The sequence below is a fragment of the Morone saxatilis genome, unplaced genomic scaffold (genome assembly GCF_004916995.1).
Source record: "Morone saxatilis isolate NCDOM2014 unplaced genomic scaffold, NCSU_SB_2.0 Contig9, whole genome shotgun sequence".
NCBI lineage: Eukaryota > Metazoa > Chordata > Actinopteri > Moronidae > Morone > Morone saxatilis.
Genome location: NW_023340268.1, coordinates 16,486,766 through 16,499,226, shown reverse-complemented (window position 1 = coordinate 16,499,226; position 12,461 = coordinate 16,486,766). Strand labels below are relative to the sequence as shown.

General features: G+C 41.5%; 1 protein-coding gene across 1 annotated transcript; it reads left to right on the top strand.

The window, feature by feature from the left end:
• Nucleotides 1-1,409: 1,409 nt before the first annotated feature.
• Nucleotides 1,410-5,534, top strand: cx39.4 (connexin 39.4). The gene is made up of 2 exons (XM_035681632.1): nt 1,410-1,578; nt 3,271-5,534. Exon 2 carries the CDS (start codon nt 3,280-3,282, stop codon nt 4,435-4,437), a length of 1,158 nt encoding a protein of 385 aa, XP_035537525.1. The 5' UTR covers nt 1,410-1,578; nt 3,271-3,279; the 3' UTR covers nt 4,438-5,534.
• Nucleotides 5,535-12,461: the final 6,927 nt, after the last annotated feature.

The following is a 12,461-nucleotide window of genomic DNA, read 5'->3' as shown; positions in this document are numbered from 1 at the left end:
TCTATCTATCTATCTATCTAAATCACTTGACTCTAGCACACACACGCACACACACATACTTGCTAAATTAATGACTAATTTACTTTGACCCTTACCTTACCTTGGAGGTAAATTAAACTATCTACAGTACTAAAATACTACATTCCAGTAGGGAGAGGAAGTATCCAGATCACTTACTGACATAAAATGACATACAACACTACATTACATTCAAAAATGTACTTCAGTAAAAGCACAGAAGTACAAACTAAAAGTACTTATTTTGCATAATAGCTCCTGTCAGCGTCATATTATTACCAGTGGATCCTTTTTAAGGATGCATTGACAGTACATTAATGTTGTAGTTGACCAAGGTGGAGCTTATTTTAAAAGCTGTATATACATTTAGGTAGTATTGCATTATTTTTTATATAAAATATGTTTTATATCCAAATCTTAATCTAAAAAATAAACTATTCACTAAACCTGTCAAATGAATGTAGTGGAGTATTTCCTTTGTCGATTCAGGGGAGAGGAAGTGCAGCAGAAAATAGAAATACTCCGATAAGCAAGCTGTACTTAAATGCAGCTCTTGAGTAATTGTACTTCCCACCATTGTTTCATCCTGATTTTGTACATTGATTGGAAAGAGCACAATCAGACAGATAAAAAGATCTTTTAGAGGGGTTAAATTGATGCAGTTATTAAAGATGAAGCTACCTCAGCAAAAAGCTGTGAGTTTGACCAACTCATGGTCAACGATACAAGCCCTGGAAGGAGGTCAACAAACCGATGGAGCAACTCAAACAGCGTGGCTCACGTTTCAGTGAAGCCAAGTGTGGGCGCTCCATCGATCGGTGCGTCATGCGCTTCTTGGAAATAAGGTGACTGGCGCCATTGCGTGGACTAATGGAAAATTACAGCCTGAATGGCAGTCAGATGGAGCCCTTAATCATCATCTGATAAGGCTTATGATGAAAAATTCAACTGGCGCTCCAAGGACAAAGATATAAAAATGATTAGAAGTCTGTTATAATAATAAATAATCATATATTGAGGCATTTAGAGAGAATAATAGGAGGCTGGTGTATTTTTATAACAACATGTGGCATATTAGCCTGCTTGGTTTTTAATTAAAAGTGAAAAAGTGCAAGAAAAAGTGTTTTCTTTTTTTATAACGGTGCTACTGTTGATGAAACTGTTTTTTTTCCCTGTAAAACACTAAACACCGCCTCTCTTTTTCCAGTGTATTCCCCTTTTTCCTTGTAACCTTTAAATTACCGAAGGCAGGCGTCTCATTAATGCGACGTGGTGGTCTGTCGGCACAAGTTAAAGCAGGGCGCAGTTAACCAGAGCTGCTTTGAGTTCATCCATCCCATTTCCTGGATGAAGTTCCTGAGGGAGGATCCAGTGCAGGAGCCATGGGAAAGTTCTCCCCACTTTTTCCGATTACATCGATTCTTTTTAAAGCACGCGAACACAACCCGACTCAGACCGCGAGGCCAGTGGAAGGAGCGCAGGGTGACATTTGGAGAGGACACTGGGTGCTGAGGCCACGAAGCCAGTAAGGAGACAACCCCCGCTTCACGAGAGAGAAAGGTGAGAGATGTAACACTTGGGATTCATTTATGTTTGTGAGGTAGTCTGGTCACTTTTTCTCAGCAGTACTGTATTTGATATTTATTTTATTGCGCCAAAGAATCAGATTATAACTACAAACGGCTGACAATGCCTAGCACACTTTTATTCACTTTTAATTGTACTTTTCTTTTGCTATGTATTATTATGTTCCATATCCTTTTAGTTAATTAATGGGTGTCTTTTCTTTTTCAAGTCCAGTCTGTTGTACTGTCAGTATGAATGTTAATAACTCGGTGGTCCTATTGAGTTTTAAGATTATTTATATATTTAGTCTGCCTTGATTTCGATGTTTTTTAAAGAAAAAAATCCATAAGGTTTCTTAAAACAATATAAAATATGCCAGTACTAAGGGAAGTGAATTTAAAATGACTTTTAAAGTACACTTTAGTAGTGTCTTATTGTATTTTATACTATGATATACTTTATATGGAAAATCCAAATGAACTGCAGCACTCTGGAATGACTTTACTGTGATTTATTAGGAGCAAACGATACTTAATATAGACTTATATACTAGTTTTCTATCTCTTGCTGATATGGAACTAGTCTGTTGATATTCTGTGGTATGTAAGGTAGAGATAACAGGAACTCAAGACAATACTCCCAGAGGTGGATCAGTCCAGTTAGACTTTTTTGTGCCTGTTCGGAGGGCCAGCATCCTTGACAGTCCATTGTCTTGTCTCATCCTGTCAGAAGAGTTTTTTACTATTGGGAAGTTTTTTTTTCTCAGAGTGGAAAAAAAACTGAAAAACATAAACAGTCTAAACAAATAGACAAGTGTCACAGCAGTGTCTCAACTCCCCCACACAGGATGTTTATTCAGATGCGTGTGTTTGTGTGTGTCAGAGAGTGTGCACGTGCACAAGCTTCCCACCAGCCACTGACTGTGTAATTTATGATCAAAAACTTCCATCAACCCCCCCTCAATACTTTCATGAAATCAGTCACAGTATGACCTGACTTAGCTAGATCCAACCAGAAAAATTAGCGCATATAACAACGCTGTATAGTATAAAGGTCTGAGGGGCCTCTCTTGCACACATTCATTCCAGTTTTACAGTGAACAGTGAAAGCGTACGCTATTTCCATTCGTATTAAATGTGAACTTTAGTGCCATGTGTTTTTGTTTTAGTTCATTTTAGTGTATGGAGGCCTTGTTTTTCACGTCTTGATGATGAGGAGTTGGAGCCCACCCAAACAACGGTGTGAGCTCATGGAAGAACTAATAGGGGGCTGCAGCCAGATACACGTTCCTCAGTAAAAAAAAAAAAAAGATACCATTATACTGAAAAGGCTGGATAAACTTAGCTCATTTGTCGCTTATAGAAACCATTAAACACTTAAGCATTAGCTGTGCGTTTATGAAAACCCTTGAGTGTTCTCTAGTGGAAATAAAATACACCAATTAGGTGTTAAGTAGCACATTCAAGTCAATCTGTCCAACAATGTGGCAGTGAATGAAACTGTATAACCCGCATAACAACTACAGCTAGACCAACATGCAGGTATAACGGGGTCCTAGCACCCGATACAGTAGTTCACAACAAAACAGGCAGGAGAGGGTTTAAACAGGTGATTTAAAGTTGGTTTGTTTTGGTAACAGTTTGTTCCCATTCTCTCATTCTCCACCCTCTGGCCTTCATCTACCAGGAGCAGAGGATGTCCAGAGCTGACTGGTCCTTCCTGGAGCACCTGCTGGAGGAGGGCCAGGAGTATTCAACAGGCATTGGCCGTGTCTGGCTTACCGTACTGTTCCTGTTTCGCATGCTGGTACTGGGAGCTGCCGCCGAATCTGCCTGGGATGATGAACAAGCTGGCTTCGTCTGCAACACGGTACAACCTGGCTGCACTGCTGTGTGCTACGACAAAGCCTTCCCCATCTCCCACTTTCGCTACTTTGTCCTCCAAGTCATCTTTGTCTCCACGCCGACGATCTTCTACTTCGGATATGTGGCTATAAGGGCTGCAAAGGACAAGAAAAATGAGGAGGAAAGGAATAAGACACAGGTGGAAGAAGGAGGCGGTGAGAGTAACAGAAGAGATATTGTAATAGAAAGGGACAATAACAATATGACTAAAGACGATGCAGAGGAGGAGCAAAAACAACAGGATGGTGGGAAAGGCAGAAAAGCTTACAAAGCTGCTCCAGAGGCCCCTAAACTGAAAGGCAGGCTTCTGTGTGCGTATGCATTCAGCATCCTGCTAAAAGTCCTGCTAGAAGCTGGCTTCATCGCAGGGCTGTGGTTCCTTTACGATGGCTTCTTAATGGCAGCAAAGTTTGAGTGCACAAGGCTCCCTTGTCCCCATACGGTGGACTGCTTTGTCTCTCGACCCACGGAGAAGACCGTCTTCACCATCTACACTCAGGTGATCGCTGCCATCTCCCTGATTCTCAACCTCTTGGAGCTCCTCCACCTCCTTCAGCTTGCCATCTCCCACCAACTAGAGAAACGCTACCGCATCCAGCTCCAGGACCTCCGGCCTCGGGCAGAGCATGTTACAGCGCAAGAGGAGGCTTCAGGACTCCAAATGGATGTGTCACAGTCTTACAAAGCAGGGAGCCATGTTGACCTCCCCATCCAGGGTGAGGCTGCGTGCTACCCCAACCCCTGCGAGAGCTACAGGGATCTGGCGATAGAGGTGAACTGGGGACCCGGGGAGAATGGAAGTGACATGCTTCCCAGTTATGTGAACTGCATGGGTGCTATGAGGACAACACATTCCCCTAAAGTCCATTATAAGAAACATGCATACCACACTGGGCAAAACACTAAGGGTGCTCGTAAGGGACACTCAAAACAGAAGCATTATGTATGATGCAGTAAGAAGGGGAAATGTTTATGACTGTGAAAGCTGTGTTTGGTTTGTCAGTCTTCCAGCTTTTTATAAATGTTATCCTGCACATGACACTTGACTATCAGGAGTGCGCGGTGAAGGCTCAAACGAGGGAGAAATGAAGAACAACTATTGCACTGTGAACTCCATGCCTCAGAGGCAGGCAGACATTCAAACAGTCATTTACCAGATGAATTGACCTATTCAAAACTAAACATTTTGAGAGCACTGCCCAAGGCCAAGAAAATGAGACTCCACAATGAGAGAAGATCCAGTCATAAGATGCCTTCATGTTACATTTAATGGCTTATAGTGTTGAATGTGACAGTGGGAAGGAGGGGGGGGGGGCTCTCCGGGGTCTGCGGAGGGCTATTCTGTGAGGGAGAGTATGACGCAGAACCACATTTGAGCGTATTCCTCTGAGATTTGCACTGTAACCCCTGGAGTTCTTTGAAACCCCCTCCTCTCCCCATGGCTGTGTTCACACTGTGGAATGTACTGGTCTCTGGATCCTGCTCAGCTCCCAAGAGGATAATGGCTGCGTGGATGCAGGCATGCATGCATGCACACACACAATGTATTTCCCCCCTTTCACCCAGTGAGTTTTGGTCACTCAAGTTGGGGTTATGGACTGGGGGAAGAGAAGGGGAGCCAAACCATGAGAATGCTGGGATTGTAAATGCCTCTTCATTGCCAGTGACCAAATTATTTTAGCTATGAAGAAAAAAGGGAGAGAGAAGACCACTGCATACTAGATTGCGAGGGCTGAATAATGGAACAAAAGCATCCAGTTTGAAACTCAAACCTTGAGATAGAACTTAAAAGATGCATTGGTGGTTGAACATTGAATGGACTGAAAGCGGTACAGAAATGTGCAAACTTAATGAAAGGAAATGACTTAACTATGTGAAAACTGTATTTAATGTTTCAAGTTTAAAGTATTTTGAAGAAATATCAGTGCTAATATTTATTATTTTGTTTAAAATAAAGTTTAAAGTACCATAGATTTATTAAGACACTTTCAATTTATGATGTAATTATCATATGATCACTCAGCAAATTAAAACATTTTGAATCAATGACACACTGAATTATTAATGCAATACAACATATACTATTTCTGCTAGAGACTACATTCCATACAAGCATATCCTTTGTGTAGATGATGGTGTTATTCCCTTTCCTTTCTGAATACAGGGATGAGATTTCTGTGTGGGGAAAATGTCTCTGAAGTGTGTATTGCTTCTGTCCAACCATACACTTTCCGCTATCCAAATACTGTCACAATACAGAGGCACTGAATCACTCAAGAGAAAGGGCTTTGGGAATAATAGAAAGACGGAGGTGTGGAGAAGTGGATGAGCCTTACAGGGTATCATGAGCATAACCTCCTGAGGGGAAAAAATGGAGGGAAATAACTTTGATTTAATGGCTGTTTTCAAATCCGTAGCTCTGGCTGTACAGAGAAGAAAGGCATCAATTATATGCCAGTAAAAGTTCAGTGAAGATGGAACGGCCCTTTATTCTGGCTCTATTTAATATCCCCTAGGGGGTCTTGACTGTTAACACTGTTTTCGCGGAAAGCAATTGATAAAATCCAAACCTCAGCACCTTCAACAGAGGTGCTCGCTGAGGCTCTGAATGAATGTAGCCGTATGTCTTTTCAGGGCAGCAGCGGTAGCGCTCTGCAATACGGCGCTCATTTCCAGCAATTTACCCAGCTGTCTCCATGACGATAAGCAGTTATCTATAGCAGGAAAGGGGGGTTATGGGAAATATAAGTGAGACAGTTTCTCATAAAACAAACAGCTTGAACTGTGTAAGGCCAAACAAGAACTGCAACAAGCAGCTGAAAAACAGAAATTAAAAAGAAGCTGACTTTATTTTGCTGCAGTTTTCTCAAAATGTTTTACGATTTAATAACAATAGGAAGAATCATTTTTCCTCACAGTGGAATGTGTTTTATTGCGGGCAGCCTTTCCCCGTGTCAAGGACAAATTGGCAGATATTGTTGAGAGAACAATCCAAACAGAGCCTGCCGAAGCTGCCCAGTTCCATGTCTGTTCACAAGAAGTTGGCTGGCATCCCCGTGCAGTCTTGTTATCTCGGTCCAGGTGGGTGGGTGCATGTGTGTGCACTGGCATGCATGTGTCGGTGTGAGTTGTTCATGCGTGTGTTTCACACAAAAAGCCACGGGGTCACGGAACAGATTGCACCGGGGCGACCCGTATCAGCCGTCTGCCTGCCAACCAAAGCTAGCAGCGGAACAGCTGAGCTCCCTTTTGCATCCATCTTCCTTGTAGCTTATCGAGACAGAGAACCTAACGCCCGGTTTTATTCTTTCGACAGAGTGAACTCTCACCTTCTGTTCAGTGAAGCAAATATAAACCTTAAGGATGAAAACAACAGTGCAGGTTATTTGCTGCTCCAACAGCCATTTTTCCCCCTATAGAGTCAATATCTGCCCTCTAGTAAAAGAATTGGCCCCTAACAGCGCAGATGAAAGTGATGTTTTGGCTCCAGGTTCCTCTCTCAGGACAACAGGACATAAGTAAAGTGTTTCCCATTCCTTGGGTTTGATTACCTATTATTCACATCTAGACTATTTCCCAAACTCACCATCATCATCATTTAAAACACACATCGCTTTCAGAGGATATTACAAAAAAACCTGACAATGGAGATATTTGTTTGCGTAAGGCTGTGCAAATAAAAATGAATGGAAGTCATTAGCTGGGAAGAGCCCGATCTGTGTGACAAGTCATCTTTAATGGTCACACATGCAACCACTGGGATCAGCTGCCATTTGTGACTGTGCTTCCTGACATTGTTGGAGTCACTGCTGATGCATTTCCTCGCTCTGTTGGTGAAGCCACAGGCAGCTAATCACACACAAAGAAAGGCAGTTTCTCAGTTTGGTGAATGAGTGTACGCAGACACACACACACACACACCGCTGTATACAAGATACTTTTAGACTCAAGTAGCAATGGTCGGAAAGGTCTCTACGGAGGGTCTAATGGGTACACCTATGTGCCAGCCCTGTGCAAAACAGGTTGGTCTGTTGTCATACTTCCTGCCAGCTGTACTGCCAAAAGCCCCATGTTTCTGCCAGACAAGGCACTCACACACTCAAGATGTTAGGAAAGACCAACTCCGACTTTCACACACACAAACAAGGGACTGGCAAGGCTTAAAATAGCAAGCAGCAGGGTGAATGAGGTTAATCGACGTTATGCAATATCTCTTTTTTTTGGATTCAATTGGAAATAATGCGCCTCGCACAGCAAATACCACATTTCAGGGTTTAGTGTTTATGTTACAGTGTGTGTATGCATGAAAGGCCTTGTGTGCCAACTTCCCTTCTTTCACTCAACGTACACACACACACAATATCGACACACGACTTTCTCTGTATCCATAACAATGTCACGTCTAAGCACACACCACTTAATTTGAGCATTTGTGCGACTCAAAAAAACAACACAAACGTGCTTTGAGCAGTTCCTAAATTTAAACTCTAGACAGGAAGGGGGTCTGTATCTGTTTCCTGTTCCAGTATTGTTTCTCCCCAGGGATTGGTCGTTTGGAATTGTTCACCCTGACAATGGGGCCGCAGTGGGCATTGTTGCATTGTTTCGTCCCGGTTCCCCTGTGTTTTGTTGACCTTATGTCAAGGCCACCTGATCAAAAGCCAGTGAAGGATGAGGGAAATGGGCAGAGTGCCGGCTGTGTGGCTGGAGTCAATTAAGAGGGCTGGTACCACTTATAGCTCGCAGAGAGTGTGTGTGCGTGTGTATATGAGATGGGGTGCAGGGCTTGAATAGGCTTGCGCATGTTTATATGGTGGTATGGTTGAATTACAGGTAGGTTTTAGGACTGTTGTAGTACCACAGTGACCTGAGAGAGTGGAGAGACGTGCCTTTTTGGGTTATTTTTTTAATTAGTTATTTTAAAGCTGCACTAATTAATATTTCTACATTAACAGTAAGTCCGATGACTAAATGTGAATGTAATGCTCATAGTGACAATTTCTGACAAACCCGCAGAGAATCATCGTCCAACTATGCAGTTCCCCTCAGCTCTAAGGACCATTTTAGCATATTTCAGGTCTTGTTTTACATCTCACAACTTTACTGTTGTGGTTCGCTCTCACTGCTCTCATCAACCTTCTTTCCGTCCGTTTTCAGTGAAAATTCTCTGCTAAAAAGACAGTATACCACTTACCAACCAAATGACAAACAATGTTAGCAACTAACTGTGAAATGTAGTGGAGCATGTAGCAAGTAAAAAGCCAGGTACTTTCAGCCAGGGATTTGTGGAGACTAAAATAGCTATATGAGAGTGAATAATGGACTTACATTTGTCAAGTCGCCAGAAACATGACTCAAAATTAATGCTGATGTTGTTCAGTGTCGGCTGGAAGTGTAACTAAGCAACTGTTTGCTAACATGTTCACAACAACAGCCTTTTCAGGTTATAATTTGTCAAACTTATATATTTTTTAACCTGAATCATATTCATTATGTTTTTGTGCCTGAGTGACTAATGGGGACAACAATTTTTGAAATTGGTCCCGTACTGAGTGAGAGCACTGCAGGCGGCAGACGTGAAAAAAACTGCAACGTAATCCTTCCAGGTATTGTGCACAGTCAATGTATGTCCACTAAAAGTGCTTGGTTTCGCCACTGACAGATTGTTATTAGTGTCTAACAACATTATGGAAAGGACCCTACAGACATAGAGCTTTTTTTTAAAGTTATATCCTTTTTGTTTAACCAACACTTACATTGCATATTGCAAAAGCCAAAGCCACCAGACTCTATTGACAAAAACAGTAATTTGACCTCACAGAAAAAAGAAAGTTGCCGCCTTGATTGGTTAGTTTTAACCATAGGAGTTTAACACATTAGATTTAACACAGATCCATGCTAACGTTAAAACACCAAAGACACACAACAACATAAACAAAATATCCAACTAAAGAAGCAGGAGACCAGCAACTCCTGTTCTGCAAGATAAAATTACTGTTTTTGTCAATGGAGTCTGGTTGCTCTAAGAGGAAAGAGGAAAACAACAATATACTGAATTCCGCCTGCAAATACTAAGTGTTTTTTTTATGGATAATCAGCACATTTTAATTTGAAATAACTGTTCTCAACAACCATATAGTTTATACTCTACCTGCCTGTTTTTAAAGGATGGGAACATTTCCAAAAAAGCAGTTATGGCTTTAATTAAAATTAATATTGTTATATTTTTTATTCTTTAAATGTCCCTGTGAGAATATACCTGCAAATATTTTTTACTTTGACTGAGATCCTCTATATGTTTATGTTTAGGCGTGTCCTCTGTGTATAGTTTGATATACAGCAATACCTGTACTCCTGGATTCTGTGTATGTGTGTGGTTGCTAATAGGGGATGTGGTGCCCTTCCAGCAGGCAGACGGCTCTATTGTTCCTGCAGCAGAGGGAACACTGTCTCCAGCCTGTCCACTCAGGATGTTGGTTTGGACCTCCTTAAAGAAAAGGAAAAAAAGAACAACCAGCATCACCCACACCCATTATCCCCACCATCCAGCAAGAACAATGGAGCACCTCCAAACATCCCCCTCCTTTCCCATGAGCCTCTGTGCTCGGTTCCCACAGTACTGTCCAGTTCTGAGGAGGTGAGCCATTGTTAGATGGGCCGACCTGTCCTGTGATTGTTCCCTAGAGGACGCACACACCTAAACACACTCCTTGTTAACTCTCTTTCCCTCAGTGTAATTTAGCCTCTCCATCCTCACTCGTTTCGGATGGAAACTTCCACCAGCTTGAAATAATTGACACTCCAAACATGCACAACCGAGGTCACCGGAGTGGAGCGGGTCATTCCACTGATAGCAAACTTAAGAGGGGAGTACAAGCTGATTACTTGCCGATAGCACAGCATTTACAATTGTGGTGCCAATGTTAATCTGGACCTCATAATCTTTCCCCATTTCACTAGCTGGCAGGCTAACGTAGCGGAACTTATCCTGGCACACTGGAAAGGTTATCATCCATAAAGAGAGCTCCCAGGGCACGGGAGAGATGGACCTTTCGGTTTCATTATTTAACAGAGGAAAGGCCGCGGGACTGGAGTAAAAGTGTCAACAAAATAATTATTAGAGATCCCTCTTACTGCACGTGAGTTATCACATGCCCGACTTAAAAAGCTTCATAAAGTTTTCTCATTTTGGAGCATTTATGGTACCAATAACTCCTTCTTCAATCAGTGACAATTTGTTATTAAAGTCTTGCCTGACCACATCACTGCTCGTTTTAATAATGAAGATAATAAAAATGTCCTTGATTGAATGTATGGAAACTTTCCCCTCTTTCTGCCTACACAGGGAGAGCCAATGTCATGTCGGGTAAAGGCAACATCACTGAAATGCTTCTGTTTCAGCATTATATTATTCCAAAAAGTAGGAATGCCATATTTTCAATCCTTACTTATATTGTTGTAGTTGGATGAGTATATACATCTGTGACATTACTGATGGATTGTGAGATAGAGAGGAAAGCTGCCCTTAAAAGGATGAAGTTAATTTTAACCTCATGTTGTTCTTCCGATGCCTGTATGAAAAGGAATGTTTTCACATGACTCCCTGTGTTGTTGTAGTGTACTTTAGTGGTAAGATGCATATCAAAATTAGTTTACTTGTTCCCCCCACGTCTGCGTGGGTTTTCTCCGGGTGCTCCAGTTTCATCCGAGTTGATGACAAATGCAGATTTACCTCTGAAGGCCCTGTTCCTCCTCCGTGGCTTAACTAATCCAGGCTAACATGTTGTTATTAGGCTGAAATGATACTGGTAATTTATCCAGCTAATAAGGCAGTTACAGGTTTGCCTGGTTAATGTTAGATTGATCAGTGCCCTCTTACTTTGGAATAAAGGCAACGTGTGTAGAGTTGAAACAATTATCAGCACTCATGACTGGCTGAGTGAAGCACCTACATGAAGTTAGTCTGCTGCGTAGTCTCCCATCATGCACTGGGGATGGATTTAAGTGTCATTTTGTGTTAAAATCTTAGTTAAATAATTTACCTGTAGTTTGTAAACTTATTCCAATTTAAAGTTAATGGTTTATATGCACTTAAATACACTCTGTACTTAATTAATAAAGTTAAAAGTTCCATGTGCCTTTAACAAATGTCAGTCAAAATGTATGTCTGGTTTTTGTGTATTGTATCATACAGATGTGTGAGAATTTAAAGGAAAAAAACAACAAAAACCTCTTAGTCTCCGGAACCCCCGTCCATTGTCCCACAGGTCATTAACTGATTCACATCACTTTCATTCTCATCTAACCATTCAATGACCCCTCGTGTCCTATTTGAAAGCATCTGCCTTTGTCACGTTCCTCAGATCATTTTTAAGCCAGCTATGGAAAACGGAAAAATACAGATGTGTCTAATGGATTGGGCTTTTCCTTAATAATTTGGGACACAGGCTGGACATAGAACAGTCCACGGGTCAAATTCCAAACAGTGAATCGAGATGCTGGTTTTCCCGTTTATCATTACATTGTCTGCAGTGTTCCCTCGAAAATAATTTCCTTCTTGAAACTGAATGAGCAGAGTCATTACTTCCTTCCTTTGACTTTGATGTTACTTTCTGTCCTTGGCTGCAGTTCTGTTTCATTATCAAGTTGGATACAGTATTTGCTTGGTCCTGAATGTTAAACAATGCTGCTGAAAAAGAAGTGACACAAAATGAAACTTATTTTCTTTGTTAGAATAAATCAATAGGACTGGTGAAAATTCCCCTTAGACGATTCTCAAAAGAAGATGCCAGCATTAACTGAAATATCAATATAGCACTTTCAACTTACAAAGTTTCTTTATTCGTCACATCTGTTTGTAATACACATAATTAACACTTTTTTTTGTGTGCAAACAATCAAGTGTTTCAAAAATGAAAATATCGTGTGGATGTTTCAAACAATCGGACTAAGCAGCTTAAACTTCCTGAGGAG